Source organism: Hordeum vulgare, chromosome 1H, assembly GCF_904849725.1.
Source record: "Hordeum vulgare subsp. vulgare chromosome 1H, MorexV3_pseudomolecules_assembly, whole genome shotgun sequence".
NCBI lineage: Eukaryota > Viridiplantae > Streptophyta > Magnoliopsida > Poales > Poaceae > Hordeum > Hordeum vulgare.
Genome location: NC_058518.1, coordinates 513818369 through 513835559, shown reverse-complemented (window position 1 = coordinate 513835559; position 17191 = coordinate 513818369). Strand labels below are relative to the sequence as shown.

At 43.3% G+C, this 17191-nt stretch overlaps 1 protein-coding gene across 1 annotated transcript; it reads right to left on the bottom strand.

Annotated features, from left to right (window-relative positions):
- Positions 1–7007: 7007 nt before the first annotated feature.
- Positions 7008–16474, bottom strand: LOC123452613 (DNA damage-binding protein 1). Its single transcript, XM_045129302.1, has 19 exons — positions 16293–16474; positions 15700–15748; positions 15536–15595; positions 15343–15434; positions 13851–13902; positions 13592–13654; positions 13404–13453; positions 12810–12885; positions 11901–12113; positions 11693–11799; positions 11495–11603; positions 10919–11119; positions 10601–10816; positions 10296–10406; positions 9482–9757; positions 9118–9392; positions 8300–8651; positions 7879–8163; positions 7008–7776 (listed from the first exon to the last, which is right to left on the bottom strand). The coding sequence occupies exons 1-19, from the start codon at positions 16394–16396 to the stop codon at positions 7195–7197; spliced, it is 3273 nt and encodes a 1090-aa protein (XP_044985237.1). The 5' UTR covers positions 16397–16474; the 3' UTR covers positions 7008–7194.
- Between the last annotated feature and the right edge of the window lie 717 nt (positions 16475–17191).

Sequence of the window (17191 nt, the reverse complement as noted above, 5' to 3'; positions counted from 1 at the left end):
ACATAATCCTTCTTCCCAGCTTGTAAGATTAGCTTAAGATTACGAGCCCAGTCTACAAAGTTGCTTCCATCATCTTTCAACTTAGCTTTCTCTAGGAACGTATTAAAATTCAGGATGACTGTCGCGTGAGCCATGATCTACAACACAAATATATTCAAAGTGGACTTAGACTATGTTCAAGATAATTAGAGTTTAACTTAATCAAATTATTCGCTAAACTCCCACTCAAAAAGTACATCTCTCTAGTCATTTGAGTGGTTCATGATCCACTTACACTAGCTCAAGTCCGATCATCACGTGAGTTGAGTATAGTTTCAGTGGTAAGCATCCCTATGCTAATCATATCATCTATATGATTCATGATCGACCTTTCGGTCTCATGTGTTCCGAGGCCATGTCTGCACATGCTAGGATCGTCAAGCTTAACCCGAGTGTTCCGCGTGCGCAACTGTTTTGCACCCGTTGTATGTGAACGTTGAGTCTATCACACCCGATCATCACGTGGTGTCTCGAAATGACGAACTGTAGCAACGGTGCACAGTCGGGGAGAACACAATTTCGTCTTGAAATTTTAGTGAGAGATCACCTCATAATGCTACCGTCGTTCTAAGCAAAATAAGGTGCATAAAAAAGGAATAACATCACATGCAATTCATAAGTGACATGATATGGCCATCATTACGTGCTTCTTGATCTCCATCACGAAAGCACCGGCACGATCTTCTTGTCACCGGCGCCACGCCATGATCTCCATCAACGTGTTGCCATCGGGGTTGTCGTGCTACTCATGCTATTACTACTAAAGCTACTTCCTAGCAAAATAGTAAACGCATCTGCAAGCACAAACGTTAGTATAAAGACAACCCTATGGCTCCTGCCGGTTGTCGTACCATCGACGTGCAAGTCGATATTTCTATTACAACATGATCATCTCATACATCCAATATATCACATCACATCATTGGCCATATCACATCACAAGCATACCCTGCAAAAACAAGTTAGACGTCCTCTAATTTTGTTGTTGCATGTTTTACGTGGTGATCATGGGTATCTAGTAGGATCGCATCTTACTTACGCAAACACCACAACGGAGATATATGAGTTGCTATTTAACCTCATCCAAGGACCTCCTCGGTCAAATCCGATTCAACTAAAGTTGGAGAAACCGAAACTTGCCAGTCATCTTTGAGCAACGGGGTTACTCGCAGCGATGAAACCAGTCTCTCGTAAGCGTACGAGTAATGTCGGTCCAAGCCGCTTCAATCCAACAATACCGCGGAATCAAGAAAAGACTAAGGAGGGCAGCAAAACGCACATCACCGCCCACAAAACCTTTTGTGTTCTACTCCAGAAGACATCTACGCATGAACCTAGCTCATGATGCCACTGTTGGGGAACGTCGCATGGGAAACAAAAAATTTCCTACGCGCACGAAGACCTATCATGGTGATGTCCATCTACGAGAGGGGATGAGTGATCTACGTACCCTTGTAGACCGTACAGCAGAAGCGTTAGTGAACGCGGTTGATGTAGTGGAACGTCCTCACGTCCCTCGATCCGCCCCGCGAACAATCCCGCGATCAGTCCCACGATCTAGTACCGAACGGACGGCACCTCCGCGTTCAGCACACGTACAGCTCGACGATGATCTAGGCCTTCTTGATCCAGCAAGAGAGACGGAGAGGTAGAAGAGTTCTCCGGCAGCGTGACGGCGCTCCGGAGGTTGGTGATGACCTTGTCTCAGCACGGCTCCGCCCGAGCTCCGCAGAAACGCGATCTAGAGGAAAAACCGTGGAGGTATGTGGTCGGGCTGCTGTGGGAAAGTCGTCTCAAATCAGCCCTAATTGCTCCATATATATAGGAGGAGGGAGGGGAGGCTTGCCTTGGGGCTCAAGGAGCCCCAAGGGCTGCGCCACCAAGGGGGGAGAAGTCCTCCTCCAATCCTAGTCCAACTAGGATTGGAAAGTGGAGTCCTTCTCTCCTTTCCCACCTCCTTTTTTTTTTCTTTTCTCTTTGATTTCTTATCCTTGGCGCATAGGGCCCTTTTGGGCTGTCCCACCAGCCCACTAAGGGCTGGTGCGCCACCCTCATGGCCTATGGGCTTCCCCGGGGTGGGTTGCCCCCCCCCCCCCCCCCCGGTGAACTCCCGGAACCCATTCGTCATTCCCGGTACATTCCCGGTAACTCCGAAAACCTTCCGGTAATCAAATGAGGTCATCCTATATATCAATCTTCGTTTCCGGACCATTCCGGAAACCCTCGTGACGTCCGTGATCTCATCCGGGACTCCGAACAACATTCGGTAACCAACCATATAACTCAAATACGCATAAAACAACGTCGAACCTTAAGTGTGCAGACCCTGCGGGTTCGAGAACTATGTAGACATGACCCGAGAGACTCCTCGGTCAATATCCAATAGCGGGACCTGGATGCCCATATTGGATCCTACATATTCTACGAAGATCTTATCGTTTGAACCTCAGTGCCAAGGATTCATATAATCCCGTATGTCATTCCCTTTGTCCTTCGGTATGTTACTTGTCCGAGATTCGATCGTCAGTATCCACATACCTATTTCAATCTCGTTTACCGGCAAGTCTCTTTACTCGTTCCGTAATACAAGATCCCGCAACTTACACTAAGTTACATTGCTTGCAAGGCTTGTGTGTGATGTTGTATTACCGAGTGGGCCCCGAGATACCTCTCCGTCACACGGAGTGACAAATCCCAGTCTTGATCCATACTGACTCAACTAACACCTTCGGAGATACCTGTAGAGCATCTTTATAGTCACCCAGTTACGTTGCGACGTTTGATGCACAGAAAGCATTCCTCCGGTGTCAGTGAGTTATATGATCTCATGGTCATAGGAATAAATACTTGACACGCAGAAAACAGTAGCAACAAAATGACACGATCAACATGCTACGTCTATTAGTTTGGGTCTAGTCCATCACGTGATTCTCCTAATGACGTGATCCAGTTATCAAGCAACAACACCTTGTTCATAATCAGAAGACACTGACTATCTTTGATCAACTGGCTAGCCAACTAGAGGCTTGCTAGGGACGGTGTTTTGTCTATGTATCCACACATGTAAATGAGTCTTCATTCAATACAATTATAGCATGGATAATAAACGATTATCTTGATACAGGAATTATAATAATAACTATATTTATTATTGCCTCTAGGGCATAATTCCAACATCCACCCTGTCAAGTCCCACAATAGGAGGTAGCCGCAAATATTTTTCATTGGGAGCATCATTCATAATATTTAAGATGGTACAGACCTCTCTGTCATTTTTGGAAAAACGGGGACTGAAGAAAATACTTGACTTAGCATCACTCACCAATTGTCCTGATGCAGCACAATAATCATCCAAAGCACGACGAAGGCTTGCAGCATTGGAACTATCCATCCTCATTAGAATAAGTGAGTCATCTGCAAACAGAACGTGAGATACCGCTGGTGCAGCTCTACAAACTTTTACACCAATAATATTACCAGCCTCTTCCACGAAATTAATCAAACTCGTTGAGCCTTAATCACATAACACGAACAAATATGGCAAAAGAGGGTCTCCCTACGGGAGTCCCCTCGTAGGTATCAAAATATCTGTAAACACATTATCTCAAATCTGATATTTCACAGAAGCAGCACACTCCATAATCAGCTTCACCCATTCAAGATCAAATCCTAAGTGAATAAGAATTCCTTCCAAAAAGCACCATTCAACTCTGTCATATGCCTTGTGCATGTGTAATTTAACTCCACAAGTCCCCACTTTACCAACTTTCTTTTTCTTGATTGCATGGTAGCTTTCAAAGGCCATCAAAAAATTGTCTGTTATTATCCTTCCCGGAACAAATGCACTTTGGGTCGATGATATAATATCAGGTAATACCAATTGCGGAAAGCTGATACTCCCTCCATTCCTAAATATAAGACCTTTTAGAGATTCTACTATGAACTATATAAAGATGTATATAGACATATTTTAAAATGTTGATTCACTCATTTCGTTCTGTATGTAGTCTATAGTGATATCTCTAAAAGGTCTTATATTTAGGAACGGAGAGGGTAGTTTACAAATCACAAAGCAAAAAAAACGGACATAGAAAGCCAATGTGACGGCACACGAGAAAACAGTGAGCAGGTCAAGGATGAAGATGGACTCAATGCAGATGCACTGTCAATTACGTCACAAAAATTTATATCATCATTTTTGTCCCTTTGTGAGACAGTCTACGACATGATTATTATTATTTTTTAAACAAAGGCAAAAGCTTTGCCTTTTTCATTAATTAAGAAGAAGAGAGTTGTCCAATTAATTAGGAAAAACCGGACGAGAACCTGTTATGTTATGCTTCAAATTCTAATATAAAGAAGAGGCCAACTTCTGACGAGCAAGCGGAGCGAGGCCCGTCGCCGGTAGGCTTGGGGCAAAGCGGAGCGTAGCGAGGCCCGTCTCTATGTGGGCTGCCCCCGTCAGGGACGCCTGGGAGTGCGGGGGCGGTACGGATCAGGGTTGACCTAGGACACATGTGTTATATATACCTCTTGTAAGCCGCCGTGCACGGGACAAGTCGATCAGTTGTAAAATCCCCGGTGTTTGTAATCTCTCCCGATCATAGTGAAGTTTGGCTGGCTGGCGCCCGCGGTTTTTTTTCCCTTCGTGTTGGAGGGGTTTTCCACGTTAAAATCTTGTGTCCCTTTGCTTGATTCCGTTCTTCATCGTATCAATTGCATGTCGTATCTCTAACAAAACCGATACAAAAAAGGCTAAGCCTTCTAGATATCACGATGGACCCAGAGTCACGTCCGCTCATGCCAACATGACACACACAATAGAAGATGCCCGGTACCACACACCATAATAACCCTCTCACAACTTCAAGCGGACTACTCCAAAAATAAGAAACACTGGAGCAAGAAACACATCCTTGAGACCGACATTTTGCAAAGGTTGTCACATTGCCCAAGGCGGGATTTACAACATCGTTGACATACTTGACCTTCCTTTAATTGATAAGGCGATTCAAACCTTGGTAACTAAAGGCACAATAAGGAGACCTCTAATAAGCTCGGTGAACTCATGAAAATTTGCATCATGACTAGTCATCAAAGTGCAACCCTTTCCAACAACCCTCACATCATTAATTAGAGTCGGTAGGAGCAATATTGAACTCATCAGCCACCTTGCCAATGGAGACAATCTTGTGGAGACCTATAGGCGCCAAAGCACAAGGTTCGACGGGTTCAACTAAAACCGATGGCATTAACCGAACACAACCAACGTTGTCCACAACATCGTGGAACCCATATTCTACCACCAATGGTGGCTCCACTCTTGGTAATGGGCCATCAACAACGTTGTCCGAGGAGCAAGACACCCCTAAGGTTCGGCTCAACCCCTGGACATCATCGGACACCTCTGCCCTCTCTAACAAGATGGTTGCATGTGACAACCACGAGCACAAAGAGTCCTCCAACACACGCCGATGGCGGAGTGCCATCTCCAACATGCCTTGCAATTCAGCACCAAGAGAAGAAGACAGAGCGTCGGGAGACCTTCAAGCTGAGTCATGCCCGATGCAACCTTTGCTAGTAGTATCAACCTTTGGGCGTGCATAGCAGGAGCAACAACGGAAGCCTAGGAGCATCCACCCATGAGAGGGTATGACGGGGCCGGAGGGGCTGGCACACAATGACTAGGAGCTCTGCTGGTAGGATGAAGACGACAATACCGTTCGCGGTGCCCAGAATGGAGGCGGGAGAGACATCTCACCGGGTCACGGCAAGAGGCGACGCTGATCATTGATTTTCCTCCTCACGTGCATGCATCTAGCTTTCTCAGTAAGCTACAGGAAGTGGTAGTGAAGAAAAGTGAAGCCATAGTCGAAAACATGTCAATTGTGCAAGGATGCTTGTAAGATGGTCATATCAATGATGAAATACTACAATGACGGGTTCTTCAAACAAGAGGACTTTAGGAGCTTGATGAAAGCACTCTCTAGAGCTTCCGATTACATGATGGATCTCGAGTACTCCATGGTTTGCTCTTCCGTCAGCAGCTCCGAAACAAGATTGAAGCTTGACAGGCTTACTCTCATCTCCCTCATGTCCCTTGTGAGAGAAGAGGAAGAATTGCTTGCTAGCGGGGTACCATCTGCATGCCTATTTCAATGGCGGAATTGCAATCATGTTTAGATACTTTTTATGTATTTTCGTTCACTTGTTGGTTATGTATTGTGTGAAAACTATGCATTGTGTGCATTTGTTTTCTATCAATGTATTTCTCATGAAGAAAATATCGTTTACATACAATATGTGTGTTTGTGATCAGGAAAGAAAATGTTATGTACTCACTCTATAAAGAAATATAAGAGCGTCTATAGATCACTATAAATCATGACAATGTAGTGATCTATAAACGGGGAGCGGCGTTTCTGCTCCCGGGCTCATCTGCACACCTTCTCACGAAAAATAAAATACTAGAAAAATCCAAAAAAGAATTTGTATGATAGATAATTTGGTGCGTGAGGTCCACTTTAAATTTCAACTTATTTGAACATCTGAGCAGCTCTCAGAAAATAAAAAGACAAATCAGGGTCTGTAAAAAAGGTTAACTGTTCACGATTTTTTTTCTACTATTTATTTTTAATTATTTCATCAGCTGGAGCACATGAGCTTGGGAGCAGACTTTTTTTTATATTTTTTCTACTATTTATTTTTAGTTATTTCGTCGGCTGGAGCAGATGAGCTTGGGAGCAGACTTGAATTATCGTCTATAAACGCTATAATATTCCCAAGTAGTGATCTATAAACGCTTTTATATTTCTTTACGAATGGGGTACTGTTCTCTGTCTGCCACTATACCTGAATATGAAACCTCAAGCTTAAAGCTTTGCATTCCAAGATGGTTATCACCGTTTACATTCGCCTGATAATTATACCAAACTTTCTGGGTGTCATGTTTGACAATGCACTGCTGATAAACAACGGCGATTCACCACTAAAATTCTACATCAGCACAGATAAAGTTACACTCTTATCAAAGTCGAAAACAGAAAAACGGAATGTTGCTACAAACACTTGCAGAGGATCATTCTCAGGCCGCCAATGGTTTACAACACAGCGAAAACGAACAAATAAAACAGGATATACACGGCACGGCGCTACCTAGTGCAGTCTCGTCAGCTCCTCCACCCGCTTGGACAGCTCCTCGACAGGGACCGCCATCGCCTTGGCCACCTCCTCCATCTTGGACCTGTTGAGGTCGAGGAATGACTCGATCAGGTCGCCGTCCAGGAAGTTGCGGGCCTCCGACGTCTTCTTGTCGTTGTGGAACGACCGCCACTGCTCGTGGCTCAGGCTGCCCACGCCCTTGATGAACTTGACCAGGGTTGCCTGGAGCTTCTCCAGGAACACATAGTGGTCGTGGGGCAGGGAGGCGATGATACCAATGACCCCGTTGATGGTGCCAAAGATGACCGTGGGGATCTGGCCCATCTCAGAGTCTGGGAGGCGCATCACAAGTGACCCGTGCCGGAACCTGTTGACAAACTCTCCGAGGTGGTACTCCCCGACCACCTCCAGCCTACCCCTCTCCTCGTCTGTGGCCGCATCGCTGTTCTTGCGCACGGTGAAGAGGTTGTAGCTGTTCTCTGCACCAACATAGATGTCATCGTCAATCATCTCAACTGCAGTCATCCAGTTCGCGTTGTAGTCCCTAGCAAGCTCTTCGATCGCACTCTCCTCATGCTGCTCAAGGAAAGGAGAACATTACTCATTGGTCTGATGAAGAACTGCTATACACATGGAGACAGTGTTATGTGCATTAGATGTCAAACAGCCAATGCTTACCTTGTACACGAGCAAAGATATCGACTTCATCAGGTCCCCGACTACAATGAAATCACCACGAGTTTGGGTATACAGGGCAAGTATGTGCCCATGATGGCCACATTCAGATTGCAGCTCATGCGAACCATCCTCCCTTGTCATCCACTTGTATAACTGAATCTTCTGGTTGATAGCTGCCAACAATTTCCCATTGAATGCATTTAGAGAATAGACAGCTCCTTTCGTTTCTTTCTCTACGATTAATTGCAACCTTCCATCCTCAACTGCAAATACAAGGATCCGGCCCTACACCAAGATGCATAGTCATGTAAGCACTATGTGCAAGAAAAATTAACAATGAAAATATTATCACGAAAGTTAAAGGATGTACAAAAGAGAAGTACACAGCAATAAGGGGACACCAAGCTCTTCTAAATATTACCTTTGTGGGTTCATTCTCCTCAGGTAAAACATATGCTGTTCCCACACAGTAATAGAAGTTATTATCATCCGAGAACGAGCAGCTAATCATGGAGCAACCACATTCGTATTGATCGAGAGGATGTGTAGACAGAAACTCAAAAGTTTGATGATCCATCAGACGAATGAAATGCGCCTCGCTCTCCTCCATGCTATTCTGTGTGTACTTGAAACTGCAGAACGCCAGTGTCCTGGACTGTTCCTGATGGCAAATGCGCCGTGCTTGTTCATTCAACGGAATCGTGCGGATATGAAGCTTCTGAATATCATCAATAGTTCCAATTGAAAGTTCACCTTCTTTAGCAATTGCAAGGCTGTGAATGATATACACAAAAGAAACCAACTTAACAGCAGGTTTAAGACAATCATCATATCGTTTCAAACTAACTGCTGCCGATAAATCAATGGAATGGAACACAAGGAACATGTGAAAAGCCCATAGCAGCAAGTAGAACAGGTTAGCATTAGCAGCCATTTGTTTTACACCATACAATTTTGTACAGTGTAACATATAAGAAACTAAAATGTCAAATGATAATCATAACATTGGCTTGTATGCATCAAGAACAAATGGAGATGGCGTAAACAAGTCGAAATAACATATCGTATAAGAAAATGAAAACAGCACTATTGTTTTCAGCACATAATATGTCAGGTTTAATCATATTGTAATCAAGGTTGATTCAGATATATTGATTCTGCCGGCATACAAGCATTAAGAGCTCAATATGGAAGTACCAAACAAAAGAACAAGCTATTCTCAGAACAAAAGAGAGATACCTGTCAGGAAAAGCAGCTGTATTGAAAGGACACATATGATTAACTTCTTTCAGATTGACATTGCTGTACAGCAGCTTCTTATTGCTACTGTAGATAACAGTTGGTCTATCAGACGAAGCAAACACATGGGTTGTGCCCTTTGATGAGAATGTACGAAGGCTAATTGGCTGGGTACCAAGAGAAACCTTCTTTCTATCGGTTAGTTCACCTGTGCTTGCATTCAATAGAAAACTGAAAAGGTGACCATCTCCAAGAGCACAAAGCAAATATGAAATCTGAAAAAGTAAATTAACCGAGGTCAACAACATTGGTAACTTAAATTAGCTTTATCTTTTTATGATGAAACATGAGGTCACCAACATACCCCTTCCAAGGTGCACATCAGAACTGACCGAGGAACAATTTCTCCACCTAAATTTTCCTTCCTGATTAATTCAAGGTCAGGAAGTGAAAATATGCTAACACTTATATCAGTCCACATCCCAATAGCAGCCAGAGAGCTATACTGTGGATTCTCCCCTACTGGGTTCAAATCAACACAAGAAATCTCATGTTCTAGCTGCGCATGTTTCACTTCAACCAACTTAGCATCCCTAATCTCTAGGTAAACGAGATGGCCACCACCAGTAGCCAACAGGACCTGCAAACACAAAATGTATTATTTCAAGTTATAGCAGAAAGCTAATATTATGTGAATTCAAATCATGTATTTAGCATTGTCAAGCACAGAGCATGCTGGCAGATATATCTACCTACTAATGAACAAGTGTCTCTCAAGTCCAGCCACAAGAGGCCTAAATGACACTCCAGAGCATTATTTTGTAGGTAAAAACAAATAATACAAAGATTTTGACTTTGGTAGTCAAGAACCGAAGTTAACAATACAAAATGAAGAAAAACCTGAAAGGCATACACACAAGGAGCACCAGTGATGAAAGTGGACCAGTTTATCAACAGTAAAACCTCTGATAAGTGATCAGTGATAACTTTCCGCTAAATATAACACCTCCAAGTGTAGTTTGGTCAATCTGTATTTGTTGACTATGATTATGTGTATTGACGAAGAATTAAAACATGAATACCCTGAAGTCGTATATTATGTCACACATGTTTAATAATCTGGTCATCATTGGCAATATGCCCAAAGAAAAAGGAGGGGTCCCATGAAGATACCCCACCTGACTGGCATTAGCTGATGCAACATTGACTGAAAATCCTTCCGGTGCATTCCATTGATCCACTAGCTCCCGAGAAGTGCAACTGACTAACCGGACAGAATTAGCGGTAACCTGCCATTGAGAATAGCTCATAAGATGCTAAAAGGAAACCGGGAACATACAACTTGACCAAAAAAATATTGAAATCATCCACAATACATTTCCATTCATTACGCATGATTAATCAATTTACATCTGCTGTTTCATTTAACTTCCCTAGCTATCAAGAAAGGCAAAGAAACCAAATAATTCATTAGAAAAGGCACCTGTATAAGCAGATCATTGATAGCATTTTGGCAGAACAAAGTCTGGATTTGTGCATCAAACCCTTCTATCTCAATTTCTTCTAATTCATCTTCCATGTTCATAGCCAAGAACCTAGTCTCACTTATAAAGCTCACCACCAGATACATGTCATACAGGTCACTGAAGGAAGACTTCAGTGACCATAATCCCTTGATGCCTTGCAGCTCTACTGAAGCCTACTTGCACAGGAGAAGATATACAGATCAGCTTTCTAAAGTAGGGCCTATCAGTGTACTGTTAATTTCCTTGCAAAAAAATGATTATACACAATTCAATACCTGCTCATTAATCCCTATACCATTACGAACCACTCGAATGGAACCATCTTTGAATGCTCCTGAACAAGTGACCACCTGACCTTGCCCTTGCCTATCAAGGTCAACCACGCAGAAGTCCACAATAGGTCCAAGATTCACATACCGTTCAAGGATTTCGACGAATGAACCAGTTGCATCAGGTTGGAGATTCAGCTTTACCAGCTGTCAAGACCAAAGAATCATTTAGTGCAAATTTCAATTCTGAAGAACTACACAACGGATTGAAACTTTTTGGCCAGTAAGTGCACATTTATTGCACATGCAGGCATACAATTCTGAGGGTGCACTGCCCTGTTAGTTGTTGCTGATTTACTTTTACTTTTAGGGGGGTGAGGGTGGAAGAGTAGCTTCAAACAATTTGACGTAAGCATGAGCACGAGCTACCAATGGAAATGCAAGATTTTCATCTAACATGGAGCAGTGAAAAAATAGCATGTACATCCAATTGATGCATGGCACCAAAATAGACACATTGTTTCTCTAGAATGGAGTAAGAAGCAAGAGTAGTGGTAACTTGTAACTTTGCTACTGACCCACCTGTGAATCACCAAACCGAGAACCAACATAGACAACACCATTATCAAGATACGATATTGACGATGCAACTGAAGTCTCTCCCAAATGCTCAATTTTCAAACCAGTTACCCTAAAAAGTAACCAACACATGAAAAGAGAGAACTTGTAAGTAGTAAATCAAAGATCCTTTTAGTTCCAAAATAGTGCACAGGCTAGTACCTTTCTCGTTCCTGGGTAAGGACAAGTAAATGCAAAATGCCTGAATTATCACCAAGTAAATAGCGAGAGCCATCTGGGTCAACCCTTCCATAAGCTCTTGTGATGGACTGGTAAGAAATAGAAGATCGAGGAGCAATAATTACATTACTGCACAGATCATGTAACTGGTGACTAGAATACAAGAAGAATGAAGAGATGTAATTATTACCTGTTTGATTGGTATAGCTCTAAATGTAGAATTAGCATTGCAGTAAACTATTGTCTCCTCACCAATAATTATGACACCGCCGAGTGGAGCTGGTACAGGTATTAAAAGACCAGCTCCATTGTCTAAATTGTTCTGTGACCAAGGGCCCTCGACGAAATCTTTCTCCTTCAGTGCAACTTCATATGTCTTAACATGCCTGGCATCTTTGTTATCCTGACATGTAGGTACAGAAAATATAAGTCATCAAGATCTGTTACTATTACGCTAGTTGTCAAATTATTCGTAACAGAATTACAAAGGTACAAACTTAAAAGGACAAAGATTGGGCACAACAGCAATAAAGAGAAGGTATGTTCAGTCAGTGCTCAAAAGATAATAGTTAGATTATTTCAGTACATCAGTGGCACAGCTTGTGATGTTAAAAGTAAAAAACCAGTCCAAGAGTTCTATAGGGGTAGCTTCAAGTTTTACAGCAAGGAATGAACCAATGAAGCAAAAGTTTTTATTTCACAAACAAAACAAGTAATCATCCCAGTAGTATTGGATTGCATCGACATGTCGAAACAAAAACAAAAAAATATGTACAATATAACCCACTAATCTAGAATGGCAAATCAGAACTAAATCACTGGATAACATTATCAACTACTCTAGAAACTCAAAGCTACAAACATTCATCATTAACATATGGCATACCATGTATAAGCAGTGAAGCACTGCAAGTTGTGAACAGATTACACTTTAAAGGGTAAAAAAGCATGGATTAAATGAATAAACTAATACACCGTATTTGTTCCAATTGAGTAAAGGGCAAATCCTATTAATTTATTTAGCTCAATACTTTGTCCTGCTTGATTTTGATTTTAATAGTACAAATGATGTAAAAAAAATGCAGAAGTGTGAGCAAACCTGGTAGAGGACAACTATCGTAGGTCTGAGACAGCCATACAGGAACTTTATGTCCAACACTTGAAGCTCTTCTAGTCTGACATAACAAGAAAAAAGACGCTAAATATAGGGCAGTGTGATATGAACACATCTAAGTTAATCATGTCAAATGGTTTAACAAAGAATATCATTGATGAGGCATTAACTCTATCATGAACTTCTAACAACTGTGATATACATCTACTAGTTACTATAGGACAGAAATAAGCATGCAAATATCGGAACTTTCTATGCGGCTCGAGAAACTTAAGGCTTTATCTTGACCAACAAGCATGTAAAGACAAAGCAATAACAGAACCGAGATCATTCATGCATTTTTCTAAATCAATAGCAGATCAAGCAACATAAATATAACACTGAGAAATCGGAAAAGCATGATTTTGTGTGCATTATGCTTGCCTCTGACAAAAGAAACAAGATCTCATAAAAATTCAAACTCATAGATCTACCGGGCAAAAGCATGACCATGCGGTTCAATAATCTAGTTGCAGACTATATCACTAAATGAATGGTTTAATCTGCAATGCCATTCAGTTCTTCATGCCATACTGGTACCTGATATTGAAAGCTTCCTTCAGCTGTCCTTTGTTGTCGAATGGTATAACCTGCCACATAAGGTTCCATTAAAGGATAGGAAATTGGAGCAACATACGGAATTCTCTTGGCAATATGAATGTGTAGCTTGACTCCAAGAATGAATGAGCGAAATTCATGCAAATATAAGTAGCAGACAGTGAGCTTACCTTAAACAACCCATCATAGAGGTGAAGGCCAATAAGTCTACAGTCAGGGTCGATGATCCCAATCTGCATTACAAGTAAAAAAGGCAACCAGTGGCATCATCGCTACAGCTTAAATTAAGAGACAGAGTGCATCACCCTCTTTAGTATATACGGAATGCTATAAATTGATATAGAAAATGGGAAGTTCGAAAAAGGCATAAATTAATATCATTGATCAAATGGAAAGCAGGGCTGAAACTTGAAGCTTTGACTATAGTACCTGTCCATTGTCCGTAGGGCGGCCGATGCGATCAGAAACATCTCCCATGGATCTACATAATCCAAACAAGTTATACTTCCATATGAAACGTGCTAATAACTCTCAGAAAGTAACATGCAGTGACAATGTGCATTCTGTTTTTAACAAAACGCTATGCGACCACAAGATCATCTAGGTGCATGGCCAGTGTTTTGTAGACCTAAGAAGAAAGGGGGGCTTGGTATACACAATCTGGAAAAAAATAATGTCAGCCTGCTGTGTAAATGGTGGTGGAATCAGGAAAGTAAGGAAGGTATGTGGCAGGATACAGTTAGACGAAAATATAATATTCAGAATGGTGTCGGTCTGGTAAATGGCTGAGTTGATTTGCTGAAGATCAAACAGTTGTATACTAAAAGGAGAATTATGATGATTGGTAATGGCCAGCAAACAAACTTCTGGTGTGATACCTGGTGTGTTGATAAACCCTTGAAAGATCAATATCCTGATTTGTTGCAATTTGCAATGATACAAACTGCACTGTTAAACAGCTAGCAGAAAGGACGTGGAGGCTTACTTTTGGAAGATGAAGACAATGAGGATCGAAGCAAGGACTGCCGCGGACAATGAGGCAGATGAATCGGAAGCAGGGGCTGTTATGGAGGAAGATTGAAATATGAACGATGCAATGGAAGCTTTTCTGGGCTTTTGCGGCTATTTCTTCCATGTAACTGGCAATGGAACTCCCAATGTGCTCTTAGGGTTGTTCTTCAAATTTTTTTCAGTTAGCAGATATATGCGGCAGCATTTGTGAACCTTGTTTTAGTTTTTGCTTTGCACCAAGATGCTTTCTTTTGTTTTTGTTCCGTTATCACTTGATCGTGGAACCCGATCCATTTCTGGGATCGTATGAAAAAGAAAAGGCCATCAAGGTGCCCATTTGGACCAGAAAGGCGCAGAAAAGTAAACAAAGGTAACCCTATACCCAGAAAAGAAAGGCCATCAAGAGCAATAAGGAGAATACATGAGGTGCGACCGAAGTCAAAATTATTTCCCCTTAATTAGATCGCAGCCTTCTACACAGTTAATTAGAGAGCAGTCTTCTATACCCAAAATAAAGTCAAAATTATTTCCCCTTCCCTTGTTACGGTTTTTCCATTTTCAACAAAGGAAGTGTCCAGAAGGACCCAGAGGTAGTATTCATTATCCAAAGATATTACAGCCCAGCCATTAAAGCCACCCTGCCTAGCAGCTAATGCTATAAAGAAGACGGTTCGCAAGGTACGGTATATAGGTAATCGACCATTGCAACCTCCCTGGGCTGCCTGGATGAGAAGGTATCACCATGATGACAGTGGGTTGGACTCATGATGCACAAAATTGCATGACAGTCAACGAGAAGCATTTGACTATCCAATTCCATGGCTCTAAAACACCAATATTATCCCGCGGACACATGCCAATTTACGCACTTGCCTTGCAAAGCAAAACCAGGGGCACAAAGAGTCCATACCTAGTGAGAAGCTCTGATTTTTCTGCGTCCCACTGCAGGACGCAGAACTTGTACCTCTCCGTGGCAATGAAGAGGAAGTCCTGGGCCTCATTCTGAAAGGGGAGAAACAGGCAGGGAATCGTTCAGGCAGAAACATCCCACCGCGCAAAGAAAAGAAAAAAGCAGCCTTTGAAGTGACGGGGCGTTGACTCACGTGAGGGCGGAAGAGCTCGATCGTCGCGATCCTCCCATATATGGGCACGTCCAGCATCGGCTGCCAAGAAAACAGATGTCACGGTGTTATGGAAAAGGCAGATTATCGTGCAAGCAAAGAAAGAAAGAGAGAGGTGGGTGACGGATACGGCGTCTGTCAGTTACCTGGAGGCCCTGCGGCGTGAGGAGGTGGATCTCGATGCGGGTGCATTTCCTGAAAGTCGACGGCAACCGGGCGCATTTAGCAGCGGGATTTGGCGGGAATCCGGCTTATAATAATAATAATAATAATATGAAGGCAAAAACCGTGGCATCTATCTAGGTACCGAACCACAAAAGTATGCAGCTCGTGAAACAGCTTCCTGAAGACATTATCGATTCGGCGCATTCGGAAACAAATCGGCTCTGTCAAATTTCCCGTCTTTGAAGCGTGTGTGGTGAGGGCGCAGACACGTCAGGCCTATGTACCAGTGCCATTTTTCTCCGGCCGGACGGCCTAGACCTACAGGGCAGCGCGCTGCGCCCTAGGGCTGGTCGGTACGCTCAATCACCTATGGCCCCGGATCCTCTCGCCGGAGAGGAACCCCTAGGGGCAGAAGGAATCAGGCACGCGCACGCCGGAGAGGAACCCCTAGGAGCAAAACCCTAGGGCGCGCGGGCACGAACGCGGGGTGGCGGGACCTAGCAACGGGGCCGCGCGGGGCTGAACCCTACCTAAGGGACATGGGGGGATTCGGGAGAGAGGGGGCGGTGCTTACGCGACGATGAGGTTGAGCTGGTGGGGGCCGGTGAAGTTGCCGACGCAGGAGTGGCTGACGCTGGTGGGCTTGTGCGCCGTCACGACGTAGTTCCACGTGCTCATCGCCGCCGTCCGCCGCCGCCGCCGGAGGAGGAGGAGGGTTCTGGGCTCTGTGGAGCGGTGGAGAGAGAGAGAGAGAGAGATGCGCTGCACTGCGGCTGGGCTCCCCCTCTTTTTCACGGCGCTGGAGCCACGCGTGAAATGGGCCGCGTTCCCTTCGGGCCCACGTCCGTCCATGCCCAGGACTTTTTTTCTCCCTCTCTCTCTCTCTCTCGTCCGTCCGTGCGGGGCCTCCACGTTGCTTGCTGGACTGGGCCGGCACGATGACGACACGAGCGTTGAGCCAGCGAACCGATCCCAACGCACATAACTGTAACGAACCGCACCCAGTGAACTCTAGGGAAAAAAACGGACCGTCCCGCACACTGTAACAAACCGTGGTAAAAAAGAACATGTTTTTTTAATAGCATCGCATGGTACCGTGTCCAGTGGTAAAAAAGAACATGTTTTTTTAATAGAAAACAAATTTGTATTGTACCGTGTCGAGCGATAAAAAAGAACATGTTTTTTTAATAGCAAACAAATTTGTATTGTACCGTGTCGAGTGGTAAAAAAGAACATGTTTTTTTAATAGCAAACAAATTTGGAAGTTCAATAACTTTGATTGGAGTTTAGAATGTTTTACTGGAAACATTTATTTTATAACACAAACATTTTATAAGGTTAAGACTTTTCTTAAACGCAAAACATTTTCTGAAAACAAAACTGCTCAGTTGAGCAAGCGATCAGTGCTGCTCACAAAGTAACACAAACCTTAAAGAATGAACCTGCAACGCAGATCCGAATTATTGTTGGCTT

Excerpts from the sequence above, each read along its gene's own strand:
- LOC123452613 (XM_045129302.1), bottom strand. The coding sequence starts at position 16,396 with ATGAGCACGTGGAACTACGTCGTGACGGCGCACAAGCCCACCAGCGTC. Across the intron at positions 15,435-15,535 it reads TCGAGCTCTTCCGCCCTCAC|AATGAGGCCCAGGACTTCCT; the intron begins GTGAGTCAACGC and ends CTCCCCTTTCAG. Across the intron at positions 10,817-10,918 it reads GTATAGGGATTAATGAGCAG|GCTTCAGTAGAGCTGCAAGG; the intron begins GTATTGAATTGT and ends CTGTGCAAGTAG.